The 25,794-nt window shown below is 40.9% G+C and overlaps 1 protein-coding gene across 1 annotated transcript in view; it reads right to left on the bottom strand.

Annotated features, from left to right (window-relative positions):
• The window catches only part of LAMA5 (laminin subunit alpha 5), a 1,615,491-nt gene that overhangs the window by 723,554 nt on the left and 866,143 nt on the right, over positions 1–25,794 (bottom strand). Inside the window, exons 23-26 of the mRNA XM_044090412.1 lie at positions 24,296–24,419; positions 11,274–11,416; positions 11,070–11,176; positions 7,160–7,313 (exon numbers count right to left, since the gene is read on the bottom strand). Coding sequence (XP_043946347.1) covers positions 7,160–7,313; positions 11,070–11,176; positions 11,274–11,416; positions 24,296–24,419 — 528 coding nt within the window. The remainder of the gene's footprint in view (positions 1–7,159; positions 7,314–11,069; positions 11,177–11,273; positions 11,417–24,295; positions 24,420–25,794) is intronic.

The following is a 25,794-nucleotide window of genomic DNA, read 5'->3' as shown; positions in this document are numbered from 1 at the left end:
AACCTATAGGGGTAATATTGTTTCAGATGATGAGGATAAAATATTTTTTGTCAATAGGTATTCCCTTTTTTCGTCTAGTCTGAAACGAATGGTCCAAGAATTATGGCCCATTATTATTGGTGACGATTTTCTTAAAACTATAATACCTAATAAGATTATTTTTTCCCATAGCAGGTGTAGTAACCTGAAGGAGTTGGTTAGATATAAAGGTAGGAGGGACAAAGTTAGGAATGCGGGTGCTTTTGCTTGTGGACGGTGTAAGATATTTAAAAATATTGTAAATTTGGATGGCAGTGAAATAAATGGCATTAAGTATAATACCATTGATTATTTTAATTGCAATTCTTTTGGGGTAATTTATATAATTGGTTGCAATTGTGAGAATAAAAAATGGTATATAGGACAAACAAAAAGAAAGGTTAAATTGAGGGTTATGGAACACATGGGAGATATTAGGAATGTTAGATTGGATAGTCCAGTGGCTAATCATTTTCATCAGTACCACAATGGTGAATGTGTAAATTTAATATTTAGTGTTTTGGCTAAACCTGAGGGGGGTGGGGGGGCAAACTCTAATTTTCATAAAAAACTATTAAGAATGGAATCAAATTTTATAGTAAATTATAAAACTTTACATCCCAATGGGTTAAATCTAGAGATTTAAATATGATATATAACATTGTTAATTATATTATCTATTTCTTCGTTGTAATGTAGTATTGGTCTATGAGGGAGTTCTTTGACAAAAAATTATTCAATTTAATTAATTGTTTAATGGTTTGATTATGTGATTAACTGGTGTATTTAATGACTGGTTTTGTATGTAATAATTCATTCCATTGAAGGCGAAGGCCGAGGTACCAGAATCCAGTGAAAAAAGTAAAGATTTTTCCAGTTGGCTGCTATTTTCGTTTGGTGTTTCTTTATTGATACAGCAAAAGCCATGGTTTGCAGAGAGCTTACAAAGCATCAAAAGGATCTCATTGTTGAAAGGTATCAGTCAGGAGAAGGGTACAAAAAATATCCACAGCATTGGATATACCATGGAACACAGTGAAGACAGTCATCAAAAAGTGGAGAAAATATGGGACAACAGTGACATTGCAAAGAACTGGACATCCCTCCAAAATTGATGAAAAGACAAGACAAAAACTGATCAGGGAGGTTGCCAAGAGACAGTATAGTCATGTACACTTACCATAAATGTAGATGTTCGAGTGTATTCACTGCTGCAGTCATTACAATACATTTTGATTATCTGCTTGCAGTAGCCCTCAGTCGGCCTGATTAACAAAGTCTTGGTTCCTACGTTGGTTGCTGTTTCTTCTTCCGTGACGGCAGGTTGTCAAGGGTACAAAACATGCAGCCGACATCATTACATCAATTTTCTTGCCCCAGATGCCAGGTGCCCCCCTAATGGGAAGCAATTAAATCTATAAACATACAAGGTTATACCTCAAACAAAAAAGCAAATACACCAAAAAGCTTTTAAGCATTGAAAAGGAGAAAAGAGGTATAGCCAAAAAAACTCAGGGGGCTGGAGAGAGGGTAACCAGGACTGCAACAGGGAATACACTCGAACATCTACATTTATGGTAAGTGTACACAACTGTACTACGTTCTTCGTGTTTCACTGTTGCAGTCATTACATTCGGGTATATTCCCAAAGCTAAGAATGGGAGGAGGAATTTAGACAGTATTAGGACCAGCTATAAGGCCCTGCAAAACTGCAGTGGCAAAGCCAGCTCTGGATTTAGAGAAAATTGGCAAATGGTAATGCTTGGTGAAAGTATGTACAGAACTCCAGGTAGCAGCTTCTAGGATGTCCCTGGTAGGTACGCCTCTTGAGAAAGGCTGTAGAGGTAGATGCAGCCCTGGTTGAGTGGGGTCTGATCCCCTGTGGGATAGGTTTTCCATGGGGCTTATAGCAGAAATTAATGCAATGGCCTATCCATTTGGAAATGTTCTGCTTTGAAACAGCCTTCCCCTCTGTCCCTGCAGCAATTACCACCAGTAGTTGTTCAGATTTCCTTTGAGGTTTAGTCCTGTCCAAGTAGAATCTAAGTTGTCTGTGCACATCTAAGGAGTGCAATATCCATTCTCCTTTGTTCTGTGGATTAGGAAAGAAGGTTGGCCAATGAATGGACTGATTAAAGGCCACACTGGATACCACCTTTGGCATGAAAGAGGGATTGGTCCTGAGGGACACCCTGCCCGCATGAAAGATGATGAAAGGCTACACTGCCATAAGGGCCTGTAATTCAGATACCCTTCTTGCTGAAGTGATGGCTAAAAGGGAACCTGTTTTCCAAGAAAGGAATTTTAAATCTGCAGTAGCAGCTGGCTCAAAAGGAAGAAGGATGAGTTTCTTCAATACAAAGTTAAGGTCCCAGGCTGGAGTTGGAGCTTTCCTGGGTGGTCTTAAATTTTTTGGCCCCTCTGGAGGACTGCTTGAGCAGTGGATGAGAGAAGAGCGGAGGTTCTGTGTTATAATGAGCTGAAAAGGCTGAGGCATGAATTTTTATTGAGGAAAAAGACAGGCCCTTGTGAAGCATCTCAGTTACGTATAGTAAAATCTGAGGTAAATTGGGCCCTGCTGTGCTCATCCCTTGGGATTGGTTCCAGGCACAGAACCTTTTCCATTTTTCAGCATAAGATTTTCTAGAACTAGGCCCCCTTGCCTCTAAAATGACATCCATCACTGGTTTACTGAGGGATGGTAAAGGAGAGCTTAGGTAATTAGGCAGGCTGCTAGGTTCTGTGTTTGAAGCTGAGGGTGCGGAATCTGGTTCTCCTGCTGAGACAGCAGGGTAGGAGTCTGAGGCAGGTGCCATGGGGCCAACAGTGATATACTGCAGAGGAGGGAGTACCAGTGCTGGCGTGGCCAGGCTGGTGCACTCAAAATCATCCTTGGTTTGTCTTGTTTGATCTTTAGTAGTACTTTGGAGAGCAGAGGCAGAGGAGGGAAGGCATAAACTGATAGTTTTTTTCAGCTGAAGGACAGAGCATCCACCTTCCATGCTTGTCTGTGGGGAGCCCTTGCATAAAATTTTTTCAATTGATTCTGGGGGGAGGCAAACAGGTCTATCTGGGGGGAGGCAAACAGGTCTATATCTGGGCTCCCCCATTTGCTTGTTAACATGTTGAAAATCTTTGGTTCCAGTTTCCACTCGTGTGGGTCCCTGAGGTTTCTGCTTAGTCCGTCTGCCAGTGTATTTAATTTTCCTGGCAGGAACTGAGCTTGTAGGTGCACTTGGTAGCTCGAGGCTGTGTTCCACAGTGCCATGACTAGTCTGCAGAGAGGGTAAGAATGTGTACCCCCCTGCTTGTTTATGTACCACATAACAGTGGCGTTATCCGTCTTTACCATTAGTTGTCCTGGAAGAATGTGGTCCTTGAAGGCTGTCAGAGCATTCTGTACAGCTAGCATTTCTTTTTGATTGATATGCAGGTGCATTTGACTTTGGTTCCATTTGCCCTGAATGCACTTCCCTGTCAGGTGAGCCCCCCATGCATAGTCCAATGCGTCTGTTGTTAGGGATTTGGGTGACAGGGGGTGGTGTGAAAGGTAGTCCCTTGTTTTGGTGGCAGGCCTCTGCCCACCAAAGGAACTCTAGGCGAAGGCAAGGTATGATAGGAATCATTGTTTCCAGGTCTTGAGAATGTTCACACCATAGGCTTTTTAGATACCACTGTAGTTTCCTCATATCCAGTCTTGCATATGGAATTAGAAGAAGGCAAGAGGCCATGAATCCCAAGGCTTGCAGCATTTGTCTTGCAGATAGCAGGGTTTCTGTGGCCAATTGTTTTTGTCCTGGGTAATGAGTTCTGAATTCTTTGCATGAAGAGCAATCCTTCCCCTCAAAGGGGCAGTCACATGATAAGTGCTTGGAAATTTTAAAAGGAAGCCATTGAGACAGTTTACTATGAGGGGAGTCTTATTATTCCCAGATTTGGGAGTGGAGGCCCCCCAATCCTTAGTTCTGTGTGTCCCCTGGGGCTGAAACCTGGGGTTTTTGCTGTGTCTGGGTTTGGCTTGAGAAGACCTGGAAGGGGCTGGAAAGGACCAATTCTTACAGGGCCAGTGCCTACTAGACCTAGGAGGCTGAATGGTTTGCATAGATTTAGCTTTATCTTCCATCTTTTTAAGAACTTCCTCAGCCTTGTTGCCAAACAGGCGGTCCTGATTTAAAGGAGTATCCAACAATTTAGCTTTAATATGATCAGGCAAAGATTGTTCCTTAAGCCAAGCATGCCTTCTGAGCACAGACCCAGTAACAGCAGCCCTGCAAGAGGCCTCTAATGAATCAAAGCCACATTGCAAAGTATGTTTTCCAACTTGTTCAGCAGAATGCATTAAATCCAGTAATTCTTTATTTTCCACACAGTCAGGAATCAACATCATTTTCTGTTTAAGCAGTCCAATAACATGTTGCTGATACTTTAACATATGAAACTGTCAATTTAAAGCCCTAATGGCCAAGGTTGCAGAAGTGTAAACATTCTTACCCCCATCTATCCAGCACCCTGGAATCTCTATCAGAAGGGGTAGGATTTTTAGCAGTAGAAGCCTTAATGCCCTTGGGCCCCTGTGAAATAGTCTCTGGATCTGCAATAGGATTTTTTAAAAAGGAACTTGTGGGACTCAGAGACCCTGTAGTATCTGTCAGGTTTTCTGGAAGCAGGAGGCAGAGAATCAGGGGCCAAACTAGATTTCGAAAAAGCATCATCAATAATGTCTAGTACAGGAGGAATAGCTAAAGGTCTATGCTGAGGTAGGAGAAGGAAATCCCTAAGCCTCTTTTTTGAATCAGAAAAATCCTGGCTTTCCCAGTGGAAATGCTCCCTTAAGAGTATGTAAGGTTTCCCCAAAAGAAAAATCCTCAGGAGGGGAAGCAGAGGGAATGGAGTCCTCTGCATCAGAATCTTCATAAGTAGATAAGGGCAAATCCAGATCATCAGAAGAATCAGAAAAAAACAGAATTCTGATCAGAAGATTCATAATCAACTTCAGTTCTAGGCCTCTTATTGGGGGGGGCTACCCCTGATTAGAGTTATTAGATCTTCAGCCATTCTTATCATTTGTTTTTTAGGCATAGAGGCCTGAGCATGTAGCCTGGGCATCATTTTTTTAGGCATGGATCGAGATTTAGGCCTAGGTAAAGAAGGAGGCATTGGTTTAATATGCACGTCCGTAGGTCTGAATACTCCCTTAGAAGCCGGTGCCTGCACAGCGGCTCCAGACCCATCCAAGGTAGACACATCCACAGGTTCCACAGTTGAAGCATCTCACATTCTCAGTAGAGGCCTGTGAATTTGGGTCAGGAGTAAGAAATCCCTAAGCCTCTTTTTAGAATCAGATAAAGCCTGACTTTCCCAACGAAAATGCTCCCTGAGAGTATGCAAGGTTTCACCAAAAGAGAAATCCTCTGGAGGGAAGCAGAGGGAATAGAGTCCTCAGCATCAGAATCCTCATAGGTAGATAAAGGTAAATCCTGATCATCAGACTGACATCGGTTTAGAGCAAGAAAAAAGTTTACCCAACGGGCTACTTAGCTTTTAGTTGAAGACTTTGGTTCTGAAACTCGGAAATGAAAATTTTAGGAGTCGGCCGACAGGCACTTGCAAACTGCTTCTATTTCGGGTACCGCACGGCAAGAAAGACTGATGTAATGACGTCGGCTGCATGTTTTGTACCCCTGATGACCTGATGTCACAGAAGAAGAGACAGCAACTGACGCAGGACCCAAGACTTTGTTAATCAGGCCGACTGAGGGCTTCTGCAAGCAGATAACCCAAATGTGATGACTGCAACAGTGAAACATGAAGAACATCTACAGGAACACTGAAGGAGCTGCAGGAATTTCTGGCAAGTACTGGTTGTGTACTACATGTGAGAACAATCTCCTGTATTCTCCATATGTCTGGACTATGGGGTAGGGTTGCAAGATGGAAGCCTTTTCTTACACAGAAAAACAATGCAAAACAATACATTCAGTCTCTTCATATCACCAAAAGAACACCATTCCCATGGTGAAGCATGGTGGTGGCAGTATCATACTTTGGAGTTGCTTTTCTTCAGCTGGAACCGGGGCTTTATTCAAGGTGGAGGGAATTATGAACAGTTCCAAATACCAGTCACTTTTGTTCCAAAACCTTCAGGTGTCTGCTAGAAAGCTGAAGATGAAGAGAAATTTCACCTTTCAACACGACAGTGACCCCAAGCATACATCCAAATCAACAAAAGAATGGCTTCACCAGAAGAAAATTAAAGTTTTGGAATGGCCCAGCCAGAGCCCATACCTAAATCCAATAGAAAATCTGTGGGGTGACCTGAAGAGGGCTGTGCACAAGAGATGCCCTTGCAATCTGGCAGATTTAGAGTGCTTTTGCAAGGAAGAGTGGGCAAATACTGCCAAGTCAAGATGTGCCATGCTGATAGACTCCTACCCAAGAAGGCTGAATGCTGTAATTAAATCAAACGGTGCTTCAACAAAGTATTAGTTTAAGGGTGTGCACACTTATGCAACCAGATTATTGTACATTTTTTATTTTTTATATTTTTCCCCTAATAGATTTGTTTGCTTTTCAACTGAATTGTACAGGTTATAGAGGTCACATTAAAGGTGGGAAAAGTTTTGAAATGATTTATTGTGATCTCATTTTTTTATATCACAAAAACCTGGCACTTTTACAGGGGTGTGTGCACTTTTTATATCCAATGTACACTGGTAGACGTGCTTCCCATTAGATGACCCTGCAGGACTACATTATGGAAAGGTATCAGAGAAAGTCTTGATGTAAAATCAAAACTTCTGTGGCAAAGACAGACAAAGCTGATCTCAGTCTCACTTTGCTTTAGAGTTGTTTTTTATGCCTCCTCTCCCAAATCATTTTCTTAGACCTCAGCTCTAGTGAAGTATTTGGGTTTTGGGCAGCGAAAAGATTGTACCTATCAGGATCAAGCTGTAGTTTATGAGTGGGACACCAGGAAGGGCAATGCAATGCCCATTTGATGGACAAAAATGTTCAGATGTATGCAGTTAGGATCTGGAAGTGCAGCAAAAACAGAGTTCTTAATGATAAACACTATGTTTTGGTTAAAGCAGTCTTTCACAAATACTACTAGAAGATGCAATTATCAAAAATAAGAACTCACTTCATTTCCGGAACACACAGCTGTGGGTGGATGATACTGGGTAACCTGGGTTACTGGACAAGGCCTGGGTAGACTGTTATCGAACCTACACATTCCACTACTCCCATGAGATGAGGGGAAATTGTCCAGTGACAAATACCTATATAATAAGCAACTAAAACAGAAATGCAAGATGTTAACATGAAATGAAATCATCAACAACCCCAAAATCAATCAATCAATAAATAAGATAAATATCTTTCCTGATTATGATTTCAAAAGGCTAGGCATTATTTTCAATATGAAACTTCCTTTCAAGAAAAAGATTGGAAGCAGTGAGCAAACTGCATGCAAACACACCCACTCAGGTTAATTAATAGCTTTAGTTCAAGAACTGCAATGTTCATCTTTATTCTACATTATATTTTTCATGTAAGGTTTAGAGGGTCAGTAAACTGTAACACAAACTATAAAAAGCATGTTAAAAATCCAAAAACAAAGCAATGAAAAAGAAAAACCTTGTGAAAACTTGACTACCTTTTCAAACAATATATAATGACTCTAAATATAAAGCCACAGCTCTAAAGAATGGTAATCCTAAATGTTTTCATTTCTTTATTAAAACGTTCATGTATAAAGGATTTATTTAACATTCTCGGTAGAGAATTGCAACTTGGCAGCTCTAACTTTACGGACTATACCTTCTGAGGTGTTCAGCCTTGCTTTCAGGAATGAAAATAATTACTGTTATAAACCAGAAAGGGTCTGATGGCAGGTTAGCATACGCAAACTGGACCTAAACTGGACAAAGGGTTTGAGACCCTGTAAGTTAAATAACATCAGCTCTAAAGGAGATACACCACTCGACATGGATATACTCTAGAGTGACTGAGTCAAAAATGGCATGGCTTGATGTCTAAAACATTTTGTATTTGTTCTAGCAGCTCATGTAACACATTTCCCTACAAATGCTGAAATGTAAACTGCATAATGAGTTTAAACTCATCGACTTCAATTCTCTAACTTGAAACTTCCTAAATGCTGTTTGCATAGGTCATCACTACCATTGCAATTTCTGCTTGTGTGCCAGCAGTGATTCAACAATTTAGTTTTTTCTCTGTGTGTGTGTGTGTGCCACCATGGAATTAATTTATATGAGTGTGTGACAGTCATTCAAACTAAAAACTGGTCAAGTCTCAAACAATCAAGTCAAAATGGTCATGTATCCAACCCCCTGAAAATAACTAAAATAACGGAAATCTGCCCCTTTACTAAATGAAGTTAAATAAGTCAGTGTTTTTGCATGGGAGGGGGGCTGCCTTTTACAATGCCCCAACCCTGGCACTACATATATACTAAGGTCACACAGTAATGATGAAAAGGATGCCTTCCTGCCCTGTGGTACCAGAATCTTCCACACAAACCTTAGGACCAGTTCTGCATTCAGTCACAACACAGTTTCATACTAATCTAGCTGTGAGCTTGACTAACTGCATGCAATCCATACGTGTGTGTGTGTGTATACATAGGTACATAACAAATAATTAAAATGAATTAGCATTAAAGTAAAGCCGATTTGATGCCAGCATTAAAAAAAAAACGATACCACAAAAATACAATGATTAAAAAAGAGAAACTAATTAAAGTAACTACAGAATCCTACTACCACATTTCAGACCAAATTTGTCTGAATAGTGGTAATGTTAAGGAAGTGGTGGTGGTACTGTGGTAGCATTGTCACCTCACAGTAAGATGCTGTCCGGTTCGATTCTCAGCTAGAGCGTCTTCTGCGTGGAGACGTGCGTGAATGGGCGTACCTTCGTTAAAGGTTGTGCATCAGGCCTGGCAAGCCGGTACGTAAAAATCAACTGCCAATCATTAGCGGACCGGAGTTCTGCTGTGGCGACCCCTAATCGGGAAAAGCCGAAAGACACAAACAAACAAAGTGGTAATGTTAAGGAAAGGGTTTTCCTATGGTAAAATGTTTGGTTAGGGGTTGTCAGGGTAAGCACAAATTAGCAAGGCGAGCAGGGGGTTCATAGAGAACAACTAACAGATTTTACAACCTTTAAAATAAAGTGAAACAAGTTACAGGAATTAAAACTAATTTTACTTATAGGAAATAACTTAAAAAAGGTGGTACAAGGAAATGAATTTTAAAAAGAAGGTGAAGCTAGAAAACAGGGACGACAGGCTATTATAAACTCCATTTTTATAAGTATATTTATAGGTAAAAGATATTTATACACCCTGTAACTAAGGAAACATGTCATGGATGCACTACTGACCATGCTTTTATCACGTGGTTTCCTTAGCAATCTAAAATTCATGTACAGCATTTTCTGTTGGGAAAACAGGGCTATGACATGAATTTAGGTTCTAATTTAACTCCTTCCAGGCTTATTTCACTCAAAAAAAGTAGGAATGAAAAAGTAGTCATAAAATAATATGCAAGTCTTGGTGAACAGGGGAACCTTAAAGTAGGGATAGAGCAGATGACAACACTGCTACCTTCCAATTTATTTGCCCCATTATGAGCCATAGTTAACTCATTCCTGCCTAAAGCACTAATTGATTTGTGTTCTGCTTTGAGCTCAGAACACGAATTGCTTGGGCTGTAATAAACATACCTGAACTACATCCCATCAAAGACAAACTACACTTGAGTACTGAATGTGATGTATCTTAATCACAACAGTGAATTTGTGGCACTCAGTACCAGGACTTAACTCATTAATACCAACAGTGGTAATTACTCTCTGATGTTAATCATGTTTGTCACAGTCGCTGTGTGGAATGCTTTGTTTCATTCATGCAGACAGTGATTGAAAGGCAGGACACAAGCAATGTTTTTGTTTTGCTATAACTTAATTACGAAACTGAATCTGCAATATTCAGTGCCATGATTAGGCATAAAATGACTTCAGCTGAACAAGAAAAGCAAAAAGTTGCTTTTCTTATTTGACTGAAAAGATTCTTACATTAAATTTTCTTTCTGGCTCACAGCTCTAGGCATCTGTGAACCAACCTGCCAGCAGTCAGTAATGCCACACATAATTAACTGACTGCCAAAAGTCATTAAAGAGTAAAACATCTTAAATGTGACAAAATGTTTTTAAATGTGCAAATAAAGCAGGCAACTGGTTTTCCTACTCAGATTCAAGACTTTGTGTCAAATGTAATTTTTGTTTATTTCAAAACACCAGGCAATCACTGTTTGTCCTGTCAACACAGATGTATTTCATTCCCTATCAGCATTAATTGTGACAGTTGTCACTAGTTAAATGTGCATTATAGACAATTATGATTGGGTGTCTGAGCATAACCAGGATGTTATGTGTTTTAGACAAGGATGTCATGAAATTCACTTCATGAATGAAGCCTGGGAGGTGCATTTTAACATTCTTGTTGAGAACACATAACTTTTCAGATTATGTTTGGAAATACTCGAATATAATTATTTGTAGTGCATGGAGCTTTACCTGCTTCCATATACTAAAGATGTTAGGAAAAAAGAGTGCAGTGGTCCTGTTATACAGGTTAGAATGATATAACACACTAATTACTTCCAAACAGAGAGACACCACCCAAGAAGGGCACTGGGAAGCTGGCAAATACTTCATTCAGACCTTTAAAAGAAATTCCAAAGTGTTTGACTTTGTTTAGTGGCTTCCCACTGCACTTCTTCTGTGGCTGCTGAGCAGTGCTGTGTATGAGACTAGCAATTAACAGCACTGAGAAGATATGCAACAATTGTTATGCACCTTTCTGATGTCAGAAAGGTGCTTAACAATCCTGTATTTTCACCAGTTTCAGAGCACAATCTTGGCACTAAATGCAGCACAAGAACATTCTACCCCAATGCAATAAGATTTCTCTGAAGTGCTAAGGTACAGCTTGTATGCCAGACAGACAAAGTGTAATCTCTTACTTGTGGCCAGCTCTCTCAGGCTGTGGGTTATAAGTACAAGGTTCCAAGGCCTTCAGCTGCAGAACTGGTGCTTCATAATAAGCGCTGGGCAGTAACACCAGGTAATCCTAAAAAAATGAAGAAGAAAAAGAAGAAAAAAATCTTGAATTTTACTCAGAAAGGACATTTACCCATTTCTTTAACTGAAAGAAAAAAAGTTCTTACCAACAGAACTCCCTCAGCTTCAATAACAACAGACCATATACCGGGATTAAGCACAAAAGGATCCCCAAAGCTATTCTGAGGCACGGTGACAAAAGCGGGGTCAGAAGCTGGAGTGAATGTAATCTGTTTAGACTGTTCTGTACCTGCAAAACAGAAGGAATATTAAACATTTGTCGTCCTAGTCATATGATAAAGGCAACCTACAATAATATCATCTCCATCAAATAATTTTTTCAAGTCAATGAAAAAACTTTGAAAGATGATGAAAGTTGAACTATAAAGAATAATTGTTATGCTACTGTAGTCCTCTAAATGGAAAACCTGTTATTCTTACTCTGGTTATTTACCCTCACTTTACTTGCTTAAAGGAGAACCACACCCACAGACTCAAAAAACATGTTTATTTCATCATGGTTTGGTGTTTCCCACATTTTAACACCATTCTGGGACTATTTACAGGTTTTTAAATATTTTTATACATAATTTCTGAGTCTGACCACATAGGGTCTGTCATCTTAAAATAATTCTGATTGTTTAGTCTGCTTCTAGGTATCCCACAAATAGAGGCATCCCACAATGCAGTGCTTATCTGTAAAATTTTACATCAAGCAGGCCTCTTTCTTACTAAAGCTCATGTCACTGCATTGATTTTTACATTCATACACTGCTGTCTTTCAGTTTTAAGTAACATTTCATGCCGTTCAATGAGTACTTTAAACACAAACAGTGCAAATGCCACAGAACAGACTTTCAAAGTGCTTTTTACTGCTACTTCTTTTTAGACTGGCTAAACTGCAGCCTTTTGTGAAGCCTGAATTGTACTACTATGACTCATTTCCCATCCTCCTTCACACCTAACTTCCCTAGCTTGAGCTGTTACCTGCTGTGATTGACAGCTCTCAGCAGGAGACTTGACTTCTGTACTGTTTCCTTGTTCTAGCCTTTACTTTCTGTATGTGTAGGGGAAGGACCAGGGAGCTGTGACATCACAGCATGGGTAGGTTTTTAGGATGGGCGTGGTGATGTCAGTTTGGGGAGGGAATTGGCCAGAACACTACCTATATTCATTGGCCTTGATAACATCAATGAATTGGAGACTGCAGCAAGCTTTGCCAGGGCGGGATAAAAGTTTTTTGAAAGTGAAACCACCAGAGTACAGTAAGGTACTGTTCTAGTGGACAGAAACAGTCGATTTAAAATATTTTAGATGCTGTATTGCTGTTTGTTCATACTGGGGACAGTAAACAGGGAGAAAAAAGACAAAGAAGTTGAGCATTTAATAATAAGATCCCATTGTTGTCCTTTAAGGAAATGTTTATTTGAGAAATCATTAAGTATGATATCAAAGGGGTTTTTAGAACAAATAAAACCAAATGGATAAAGCAATCATAAGTGCTTTAAATTGTTTAACTGTATATACTGAATGTGCATCATCCTAGCAATGAAAAAAGAAAAATGATCTTTTAGGGCAACAACATAAAAGGAAAATCCCATCCTCTAATGTAGCTTACCTTATCCTAGAATATTTTGTTTCCCTAAATCATCTGGTTTTGGGACAAACTGTTGACAGATAACTTTTCAGGTAATGCAGTGTTCAAATTGGCTCCCTTCCCAAACTCTCCAAATGGGCTTTCTGACTTTTCTTAAGTCTGCCTTGAGTGCTGTGGGGGAGGGGGGGTCATTCTCCCACATACCCCCAACCCCCCGACTGATATAAACATTCCCTGTTGTGTACCATTTGAGGTGAAAGAGAGCCACCTCAACATGTTTCTTATTCAAGGCTCTTTTTAGTGCCAGGAATCTTTCAGTACCCTTCTGAGTTTCTTTATCCTGACTTGTTTTGCAGTGCTGGACAACGAAGTCCTCATCATTTTTTTCACTTTTCAAACCTTACTATTCAAATATGTCAATATTTCAAACAAACAATTTATCTACACCTGCATTAACACAGTCTAGGCATCCCATTTTCTGTAGTTTAAATGACAGCCACTGTCCACAATTTAACATGATGAAACAGAGTCTTGCATCAGTCAATAAAGTGTTATAAATCATACATCAACAGTTAAACCAAATCTCTTTCCCAAGCAGTTAATTGTTGGAAAAATTGTCAGACATCTACCTTAAGACCAGAACTTCTGAAAGTCCTGCACACAGAATCAGTCTCTCACACACCACGACTCCCAGTGGGATATACTATATAAAGGGGTCAAGGATCTGCAGCAGCTTCATACTCTTTTCTAGTGAGTGAGGTGGTCGACAACATGGGTGCTTATAGGGGTCTGCAAACATCCAAAAGGTGCAAGAGTTTCTCTCATTTGTTCCATGGAGAATGTCCTGATTCACTGGCAGTTCTGAAACCACTCTGGCATACAGGAGGGACAGTTGAGATGTGCCATCATGTCTTCATGGAAGATTGTGTAAAGCATTCTGCATATTTTTAAATCCTACTGGATGAAGTAATGACAGCTATAAAAAAAATGTCTTCTAAGACAAGTACCTAACTGGCACTGAGTCTACTGGCTCAAAAGAAGCAATTGTAATTTTCTCCAGAAAAAGCTTAATGCTAAGACAGATCAAATCTCAGAGGGGAAGAAGGGGCTTCCTCTGGAGCCTCAGATATACTACTGTCTTCAGAAATTGTTTGACAGTGGGGACAGACGTCATAGCATGGTCTGTTCTAGGAATCAAAGGGTGCCTTTTCATTTGTTATTATTATTACTATTATTATTATTATTATTTTAGCTCTGACACTCTCGTCTGTTCCACATTTGGTGAAATACTCAATGGCTTTTTCAAGAGTGGACACACCCTATTTAGTTTTTTCCCACACGTCTAACAATTTAGAAGCAATACCTGTAAAGACAAGGAATGAAACAGCTCCCAGTAGGAGGTAACAATCTCTCAGTGCTCTTCAGTTACAGTTTCACAAACACACTTCCACCAGTTACCACTTCCAATTAAATTTCAAACACCAAGACTGCTTGAAACTTTTTTTATTGTTGTTGTTGTGTCTTTCGGCTTTTCCCTGTTAGGGGTCACCACAGCGGAACTCCGGTCCACTCATGATTGTATAATAAAATAATAAACCAAGAAGAACTAGTTCCTCGGCAGATTATGCCTCCTAAGGTTCTCTCTTTCCATTCAGAGGCCTGGACCAATACCACATTGTGATGCACTATTTTGTAGTAAACTAGTATTTGGCAAGAAAGAACTAAAGATGGTGCATATATAATGGCTACAGGGAGTAGTATAAGGTAAGGTAACATCAGCCAGCAGTGGGGCAAATGCTCTTAACCTCCAGTTTTCAAATCAGAGCAAGGAGCAACAAAAATCTTTGGAGAGGGTTCACAGTCATAATACACAAAATTTGTGCATGCATAAACATACATCCCTCAGCTGCAGGGGCACAGATGTATAAATGTGTTCTATTTCAGTGCCCTTGCACTATGTCAGTGTTAATACTACTCTCTGTACACACACACACACACACACACACACACACACACACACACACACACACACACACACACACACACACACACACAAACACGCACACGCTTGACCATCTATTACAGCCTTTGCCCTCCCATTATTTTTGGCTTTGTCTGTACTTCTTTTGCTTATAGGTTAAGAGGGACCATACCAGACATACTTTTAATATTTCTAACTCTAAAATAATCAGCTTTTTTGAATCACATCAAAGGCTGTCAGGAGTGACTGGGAGCCCAATCTGGAACATGTTTGGGTGGCCTCAAAGCTAAAACCATCTCATCACCCATCTCTACCCTCCGTCCTCAATGATCTGCTAGAAGACCACATTCTGTGAAATTTTGGACAGTTGAGAGGTTTGGTAACGGCATTCATTTAAGAATGCCGAAACTGCATTTACGGCACACTCTCAACTACTTTGCTCAAGAATGTTTGAAAAAATAAATGGAAGAACAAATGCCCAAAATCAGGCACAATTTTTAAATATTACTCTAATTCACTTAAAAAGGTAATAGAATAATAAGTATTGCATCAACATGCATTTTCTGAACAATATGAAGTGTGAAACTGTCTATTACTTTTGACTGCAATCCAGCATAATCAACCACAATATCAAAAAAAAATTTATTTTGGGGGGGGGGGTTGCAACAAAATCAGTGAGGGATGTTTTCCAAAAAAAGGAACAGTTTGTGATAACTGTAGATATCTGCTTGTTACGTTTGTACTGAGCACCTTGCAATGATCTCAAGACTACAAGATGTTTCTTTTTTCCCCCTCTCTGGTCTTTAGTACTCCTGTTGCTATCACGGATCATGATGAGCATGTGTTTATGGTGTGGGAGAGCAGAACCTGTGTTTGTTAATGAAATGCTGGCATAGCAGCATCTGTGGTCATGGTTCTTGCACTGAAGTTGAAATGCTGGCATAGCAGCATCTGTGGTCATGGCTGTGGAACTGAAGTTGAAATGCTGGCATAGCATCTGTGGTCACAACTGTGACACTGACGTAGAAATGCTGGCACAGCATCTGTGGTCACAACTGTGGTACTGAAGTTGAAATGCTGGCATAGCATCTGTGGTCACAACTGTGGCACTGAAGTTGAAATGCTGGCATAGCATCTGTGGTCACAACTGTGGCACTGAAGTTGAAATGCTGGCATAGCATCTGTGGTCATGACTGTGGCAATGAAGTTGAAATGCTGGCATGGCATCTATGGTCACAGCTGTGGCACTGAAGTTGAAATGCTGGCATAGCATCTGTGGTCATGACTGGGGCACTGAAGTTGAAATGCTGGCATAGCATCTGTAGTCATGACTGTGACACTGAAGTTGAAATGCTGGCACAGCATCTGTGGTCACAACTGTGGTACTGAAGTTGAAATGCTGGCATAGCATTTGTGGTAACGACTGTGGCACTGAAGGTGAAATGCTGGCATGGCATCTATGGTCATGACTGTGGCACTGAAGTTGAAATGCTGGCATATCATCTGTGGTCATGACTGTGGCACTGAAGTGATCACTGTGTGGTAATTTTGACTGTAGCAAGATGCTTTTTTGTCTTTAAACAAAAAAGACCTTTTTTGTCAACTGTTTTTGGCTCCAGATTGTGCTAAGGGTTGGCATAATTGTTAAGTTGTTTATCTAACGGACAAGAGGTACAGGTCTTGATAGTCACCAAAGGAAAATGGCTAGGCTTAAAATGGTCCACAAGAACAACTAGCCTAGTATTTATCTAAAAACTTTTCCAGTTGGGGATTGGCATAATGTGTTAGGGATTGGCATAACGAGTTGGGGATTGGTATAACAAGTTGGGGATTGGCATAACGAGCTGGGGATTGGCATAACGAGCTGGGGATTGGTATAACAAGTTGGGGATTGGCATAACGAGCTGGGGATTGGCATAACGAGCTGGGGATTGGTATAACGAGTTGGGGATTGGTATAATGGTTAAGGTGTTTACCTTACAGATACAAGGTGCAGGGTTTGGTTGTCACCTTTGGAATACATGACTAGACTCAATAAGACCCACTGGGATCATTAGCCTTGTAATCACCTATGAACCAAGTGTGGGCCCCCTCTTAGGTATGGGCCACTGTTGCATCCAACTGGCTCATCTGGCCTAAAGCTGTCCCTGATCACATCTGACCCAATTACTACTACTGTCATTTTGAAATTAGATGTACAATATGTACACTGACTGTAGATCACCTTAATTAGAAATGGTGGTAATAGCAAATATCTGTGAAAGATATTAATTTCCCAATACTAGTTCACCTAAGCATGCTGTTTGCGAAGAAGTGATCAGCGATATCCAAGAATAGTCTGAGAAACCTTCATCTCAGCATTAGTTCACTCAAGCACACCATGTTCGAATAACTGATCAGCGATATCCAAGAACAGTCCCAGAAACCTTCATCTCAGCATTAGTTCACTCAAGCACATCATGTTCGAATAACTGATCAGCGATATCCAAGAATAGTTGCAGAAACCTTCACCTCAGCATTAGTTCACTCAAGCACACCATGTTCGAATAACTGATCAGCGATATCCAAAAACAGTCCCAGAAACCTTCACCTCAGCATTAGTTCACTCAAGCACACCATGTTCGAATAACTGATCAGCGATATCCAAGGACAGTCCCAGAAACCTTCACCTCAGCATTAGTTCACTCAAGCACACCATGTTTGAATAACTGATCAGCGATATTCAAGAACAGTCCCAGAAACCTTCACCTCAGCATTAGTTCACTCAAGCACACAGTGTTCAAATAACTGATCAGCGATATCCAAGGACAGTCCCAGAAACCTTCACCTCAGCATTAGTTCACTCAAGCACACCATGTTCGAATAACTGATCAGCGATATCCAAGAACAGTCCCAGAAATCTTCACCTGAGCATTAATTCACTCAAGCACACCACGTTCGAATAACTGATCAGCGATATCCAAGGACAGTCCCAGAAACCTTCACCTCAGCATTAGTTCACTCAAGCACACCATGTTCAAATAACTGATCAGTGATATCCAAGCATAGTCCCAGAAAGCTTCAAAAACCACAAGTAATCAGAAGTGTTTGATTAGCCGCATGGGACACTGGAACAGCTTGGTAGGGAGGATGGAAGTGATCAGTAACTGTCTGCTCATCCATCCGGGGAGCAGGGAACCTGTGTGACTCAATGCGCCACTGACCCCTGCAGGACTGTTGGGATACTTGTAGTAGCAGCTACTGTGTTAGCAGCTTGTGCCACATGCAAGCCAGGGAGGCCCTTCCAGGATACGCAAAGGGAACTCCCTACACAATGGCTTCTGTGGAAGCAAAGCCAGGGAAGCCATTCCAGGATATGCAAACGGAACTCCCTATGCAATGGCTTCAGCAGAAGCAAGACCAGGGAGGCCCTTCCAGGATATGCATTGGGAATTCCCTACGCAATGGCTTCAGCAGATGCACCCACCCACTGTGGAAAAGGGGTATGCTGGACAAAATATAGCTTGTTCGATATCACATGACAGGTCTGTCCCCTTGCACGCAACTCTCATCTCCTGAGAAAAATTAATGGTCTGATTAGGGAATGAGTTGGGGATTGGTATAACGAGTTGGAAATTGGCATAACGAGTTGGAGATTGGTATAACGAATTGGGGATTGGTATAATGGTTAAGGTGTTTACCTTAAAGATACAAGGTGGAGGGTTTGGTTGTCACCTTTGGAATACATGACTAGACTCAATAAGACCCACTGGGATCATTAGCCTTGTAATCACCTATGAACCAAGTGTGGGCCCCTCTTAGGTATGGGCCACTGCTGCATCCAACTGGCTCATCTGGCCTAAAGCTGTCCCTGACCACATCTGACCCAATTACTACTACTGTCATTTTGAAATTAGATGTACAATATGTACACTGACTGTAGATCACCTTAATTAGAAATGGTGGTAATAGCAAATATCTGTGAAAGATATTAATTTCCCAATACTAGTTCACCTAAGCATGCTGTTTGCGAAGAAGTGATCAGCGATATCCAAGAATAGTCAGAAACCTTCACCTCAGCATTAGTTCACTCAAGCACACCATGTTGAATAACTGATCAGCGATATCCAAGGACAGTCCCAGAAACCTTCACCTCAGCATTAGTTCACTCAAGCACACCATGTTGAATAACTGATCAGCGATATTCAAGAACAGTCCCAGAAACCTTCACCTCAGCATTAGTTCACTCAAGCACACAGTGTTCAAATAACTGATCAGTGATATCCAAGGACAGTCCCAGAAACCTTCACCTCAGCATTAGTTCACTCAAGCACACCATGTTGAAATAACTGATCAGCGATATCCAAGAACAGTCCCAGAAATCTTCACCTCAGCATTAATTCACTTAAGCACACCACATTCGAATAACTGATCAGCGATATCCAAGGACAGTCCCAGAAACCTTCACCTCAGCATTAGTTCACTCAAGCACACCATGTTCAAATAACTGATCAGTGATATCCAAGCATAGTCCCAGAAAGCTTCAAAACCACAAGTAATCAGAAGTGTTTGATTAGCCGCATGGGACACTGGAACAGCTTGGTAGGGAGGATGGAAGTGATGAGTAACTGTCTGCTCATCCATCCGGGGAGCAGGGAGCCTGTGTGACTCAATGCGCCACTGACCCCTACAGGACTGTTGGGATACTTGTAGTAGCAGCTACTGTGTTAGCAGCTTGTGCCACATGCAAGCCAGGGAGGCCCTTCCAGGATACACAAAGGGAACTCCCTACACAATGGCTTCAGTGGAAGCAAAGCCAGGGAAGCCATTCCAGGATATGCAAACGGAACTCCCTATGCAATGGCTTCAGCAGAAGCAAGACCAGGGAGGCCCTTCCAGGATATGCATTGGGAATTCCCTATGCAATGGCTTCAGCAGATGCACCCACCCACTGTGGAAAAGGGGTATGTTGGACAAAATATAGCTTGTTCGATATCACATGACAGGTCTGTCCCCTTGCACGCAACTCTCATCTCCTGAGAAAAATTAATGGTCTGATTAGGGAATGAGTTGGGGATTGGTATAATGAGTTGGAAATTGGCATAACGAGTTGGAGATTGGTATAACGAATTGGGGATTGGTATAATGGTTAAGGTGTTTACCTTAAAGATACAAGGTGGAGGGTTTGGTTGTCACCTTTGGAATACATGACTAGACTCAATAAGACCCACTGGGATCATTAGCCTTGTAATCACCTATGAACCAAGTGTGGGCCCCTCTTAGGTATGGGCCACTGCTGCATCCAACTGGCTCATCTGGCCTAAAGCTGTCCCTGACCACATCTGACCCAATTACTACTACTGTCATTTTGAAATTAGATGTACAATATGTACACTGACTGTAGATCACCTTAATTAGAAATGGTGGTAATAGCAAATATCTGTGAAAGATATTAATTTCCCAATACTAGTTCACCTAAGCATGCTGTTTGCGAAGAAGTGATCAGCGATATCCAAGAATAGTCGCAGAAACCTTCACCTCAGCATTAGTTCACTCAAGCACACCATGTTCGAATAACTGATCAGCGATATCCAAGGACAGTCCCAGAAACCTTCACCTCAGCATTAGTTCACTCAAGCACACCATGTTCGAATAACTGATCAGCGATATTCAAGAACAGTCCCAGAAACCTTCACCTCAGCATTAGTTCACTCAAGCACACAGTGTTCAAATAACTGATCAGTGATATCCAAGGACAGTCCCAGAAACCTTCACCTCAGCATTAGTTCACTCAAGCACACCATGTTGAAATAACTGATCAGCGATATCCAAGAACAGTCCCAGAAATCTTCACCTCAGCATTAATTCACTTAAGCACACCACATTCGAATAACTGATCAGCGATATCCAAGGACAGTCCCAGAAACCTTCACCTCAGCATTAGTTCACTCAAGCACACCATGTTCAAATAACTGATCAGTGATATCCAAGCATAGTCCCAGAAAGCTTCAAAAACCACAAGTAATCAGAAGTGTTTGATTAGCCGCATGGGACACTGGAACAGCTTGGTAGGGAGGATGGAAGTGATGAGTAACTGTCTGCTCATCCATCCGGGGAGCAGGGAGCCTGTGTGACTCAATGCGCCACTGACCCCTACAGGACTGTTGGGATACTTGTAGTAGCAGCTACTGTGTTAGCAGCTTGTGCCACATGCAAGCCAGGGAGGCCCTTCCAGGATACGCAAAGGGAACTCCCTACACAATGGCTTCAGTGGAAGCAAAGCCAGGGAAGCCATTCCAGGATATGCAAACGGAACTCCCTATGCAATGGCTTCAGCAGAAGCAAGACCAGGGAGGCCCTTCCAGGATATGCATTGGGAATTCCCTACGCAATGGCTTCAGCAGATGCACCCACCCACTGTGGAAAAGGGGTATGTTGGACAAAATAGAGCTTGTTCGATATCACATGACAGGTCTGTACCCTTGCACACAACTTTCATCTCCTGAGAAAAATTAATGGTCTGATTAGGGAACAAGTGAGTGATATGGCTTTTACTCAATCCAGTGAATAAATAGGCCTAGTTCTTTTCTCAGAAGGAATGAATTATCAGATTGGGTCCAGATGAGGATTCAGAGAAACATCACATGTGCATAGTAAATAAATAAATAAAACATAGTTATCAAAAAATGTATTACAGGAATCAAATGATTTTGAAAGACAAAGATATCAGGTTGCTTTTAATGACCATCAATGCAATATAAAAGCCCTGTATTATTGAATGGGACCTTAGTGTAAGAAGACTGAGACAGGGCACTCTGCAGGAAGATGTGTAAAAATGCCTCACTGGGCTGCTGACAGAAAATGATGAGGTAGGACACCTCAGGTTCTAAAATCTAACTGTACCAGTTCCGATAAACCTACCCCTGCAGGGGGGACCAAAAGGACAGTTGAAGGGCAAGTTATTATTGCAAAAAGACAGCTGAAGGGAACAGATAGCAGCACCAAAAAAACAAAAAACAAACAAAAAAAAAAGCAAGCTAGCTTCCTATTGTTGTGTGTGTTCTGGGCGGCTTCCTGAACATGATGCTTGTCTGGAAAGTTTAATCAGCACTGGCAGACAGATTCTCACATCCATCATGTATTTGCATTTTACAAATTGAGTGTACTTATTGAGACACTTTCTGGCCACAAGGAGGCAGACCAGCCATAAAAAAAAATTTAAGAAAATTTACAGTTTCCACTATTTATGTTCCCATTCAAGAGGCATTTTAAAATGATTCTATCTACCTTCTTTTCATGGCCTTGACTGATTTTTTTCCCACCAGATGTTTTTATTTTACAGAATATTATCTCAGTAGATGGTACTGGCTGTATGCATTTAATTGAATCTCCTTTAATCACATTGTGTAAGACAGTTTGTTAGGAACATTTGACTCATTTTCCCACCACATTATCTAACTCCCATTTTTAAGTAATGACCTTTTTCTGGCAAGAAGACTGAATAAAAATAATGTTGACTACATCAGCACTGTGTTACAATGTCTTCCAGTCTTTAGTGACTTTTGCTTAACACCCTCTGTTATTTTATCTTTACTTTCCAGCATCTACATTTTGTCAGAAAGAGCTGAAATTTCTCTATAACCCTCTGACTACTATCGACATCAGTTAACCCTCTGACTACCCTCATCACCTATTTTTAATCTATTTATTCATTTAACATTTGTTTACTGTAAAAGTCCGACTGGGACAGATCCCATTTTCAACAGAAGCCCGGGGAGAAACACTCCAGACGCATGTTTTTGGAACATGGAAGGAAACTGGAGCACCTGGAGGAAACCCACGCTAATGCAGGGCGGACATGCAGACTCCACACAGAAGGCACCCCAGCTGACAATCAAACCAGAGAACCTCTTGCTGTGATGCGACAATGCTAACTGCTGCACCAATATGCCTCCCACCATGTCTCTGACTACCATCACCATCAGTTAACTGTATGACTACCAACACCATCAGTTAATCCTCTGACTACCATCACCATCAGTTAACCATGTGACTACTATCACTATTAGTTAACCGTGTGACTACCATCACCATTAGTTAACCCGCTGAGTACCATCACCATCAGTTAACCATGTGACTACTATCATGATCAGTTAACCCGCTGACCTCCATCACCATCAGTTAACCCACTGACTAAAAGTAGAGAAGCCCTTAGCTTCTCAAAATTTAAGAAAGGGCCCCGCTGTGTGCAGCTTTTTATTCTGTGGTGCTCAATCAAATTACAGTTAAAGAAGATACAAACTATTTCCATGTGGACACCATTTCATGATTTGCTCTAGTGGTCCCAGCATTTCAAACGGTTACACAAGTGCAGTCTTCTTGCCACTTCACCTACACATCCCCGAGTTCCAGGTGGATAAGGACTTGACTGGTTGAGTTCAACTCATCAGGAAAAAATGGAAAAGTGAGAGTTTTTGCATGGGACCAAGTGCCCCCTTCATCATACAAGTGTGGAGGGCAACCCGCCAACCTCCCCTTACCTCCCAAGATTACACAGAGCAGCAATATAGTCACAAAAATGCGAGAGAGAGGAATTCACAAAACAAATGGGACCACTGCCAGCACATGCTTAGAAACTCTGCACAGGGAATCATTTCCTATGGAAAACAGTAATAAAGGAGTGCAAATCAACAAACTGAACTTAACCAGATGGAACCTCATCCACATTTATTTTATTTTGTTTTATTTATTTACTATTTGTTAATCAGGAAGGTGTGCTAATCTGAAGATCCTTTTCAGACATGACCTGGGCTATTTTGTACTCAAAACAAAATAGCACAGAGATAAAAGTCACATCACATATGTATAAGTTTGACAGTGTACACTGACAGAAGTTGTCATGTTACTACATTATTTACGTATCCACAAAGAATTTAGTATTCTGTTAGAATAAATTTATGTATATACAGATAGTGGCATGTCATAACTATAGTCACAAAACATTTCATGGGGTTAAAATCATTAGCCTGGCTTAAGAAAAAAGAAAATGCATTATATGTATGATTTACAATGAATCTAGTATTCTCTCAGATGGATTACATAGGCTTGTACTCAGTAGCATGGTTATATGTGTGTGTGTGTGTGTGTGTGTGTGTGTGTGTGTGTGTGTATATATATATATATATATATATATATATATATATATATATATATATATATATATATATATATATATATATAATTATATTCAAGAAAGTCAAGTGTAGGGAAGCCTTTCTTACCACAAGCCACTCACCACTCTACTCCAAATGCACAATGATGCATTGTCAGCAGTGGTATGGTTTTACCATGGTAGTTATTGTATTCCCCCCATCTGAAGTGCTATTTTTACAGAGGCTCTCCTGCCAGTTAGTCAAGTGTTCACCCATGTTTTTCCCTTATCCAGTTCCCAGTGTCTCAATCTGGTTCTAGAACCCTGGCAGACAGAAAGAGCAGCCTCACCATTGTACAGATGTGCCAGCATTAAATGTATCACATTTTGAAGTTGCAGTCTTTAGCAAGAAGACACCTACCTTTCTTTCGGGCAAGATATGCTGTAACTTTGCCATACAACGTGGTGCTCTGTGCATTAACATATCGCAGGATGAATCGGAATAAAGTGTCGCCATCAACAGGCACTGTGACTTGAACTTTATTCTGGAAAAAGGAAAATCACCAGAACAACCACAACATTATGGCAAAAAGGCCAAGAAATGACTGGCACCAGAGCTGATAATATGCTGCAGTGGGGAGAACATGCGGCCTATAATGCATAAATGATATTTTTTTGCCATAACCTGCAGAGACCATCAAGCAGATTAAAAAGAAATGGACCAGAGTGAGTTGTGCAAGACTTGTAAAGCTGAAACACATACTTACAGTTGCCACAAATTTCATTGTGTCCTTCGTCATAAACAGAGATCCTCCCTTTGACATTTGCAGACCCACGGTTAACATAACGGAAAACTATGCGAAATACATCAGGGTAGGTCACAGCCATTGCTACTACTACCTTGGGCTGAAAGCAGACAAAAGACAAAAAGCAGGGAAGCACACCTTAATATCACCACCACCAGATCCAAAAGCAGCATAGGGTATGCATAACACATTACAGCAAAGTAGCAAGCCAGCAGGATTATGTGCTTCATTAATAACAATCAAAATGTTACAGTACAGAATATCCACTTAATTTATACCACTCTCCCCTAATGTATGCTTATGTATGTGCATCTGCATGTGTGACCAAGTTAAGAAGATGGGAGGGGAGTTTACAGTGAACAGGATCAATAAATTAAAGGATGCTAGCTTAAAGACAAACAAAAGTGAAGCAAGACAAAGGAAAGACACAGGGTACTTTAAGTTACTCGATAAGAAATAATAGCTCAAGGGAACTGCTATGAGTCAGATGTACCGAATTCTCAAAAGCCTATTCATTCTCACCAAATTGAGGACAGATGGTACAGCTAAAAGACTGCAGGATGCCATGATGCAGCTCTGCTTTGGGAGGATGTAGAAAAGAGAACAAGATGAGCATCACAGTCCTACCACACTCTGACCTCAATTGCAAAGTACCCCATGAAGTGGGTGATTAAAGACAACCTCCCAGACTATGGAACTTTTGGAGCACAGTTTTTGGACAAGGACAGTCAATGTTCACTGAGGTGGGGTAATAATCTAAGCATATCCTTGGTACAATGCAGGTTAATGCTAATAGCATTATTGTTGCATTTATTCAAATTTGATTGCCATCATGGCTTTTGTCATAATGATGCAAACAAACATTTGCTGAAGAAAATTGAAAGTTCATCTTAGATGACCAGTGTTTAATTTGTGTCACAGAAATCTGGAACAGCCAGAGTGGGGTGAGGTGGTGAGCTGGATTGCCCATTTTTAGGTGAGGGGAGGTGTAGCAGCTCATTGTACCAGTGGCCATAGTAGGAGAGCCGGGATAATGCAGATGGTAACCCCTATCAGGCTGCAAAGAGCCAGTAAGTCAGTGTTTATTAGTCACGTGTGGTTACACATATGTACA

This window comes from Protopterus annectens, chromosome 12.part0, assembly GCF_019279795.1.
Source record: "Protopterus annectens isolate FY-2018-M chromosome 12.part0, PAN1.0, whole genome shotgun sequence".
NCBI classification, from domain to species: domain Eukaryota; kingdom Metazoa; phylum Chordata; order Ceratodontiformes; family Protopteridae; genus Protopterus; species Protopterus annectens.
This window is presented reverse-complemented; position numbering and strand designations above follow the sequence as displayed.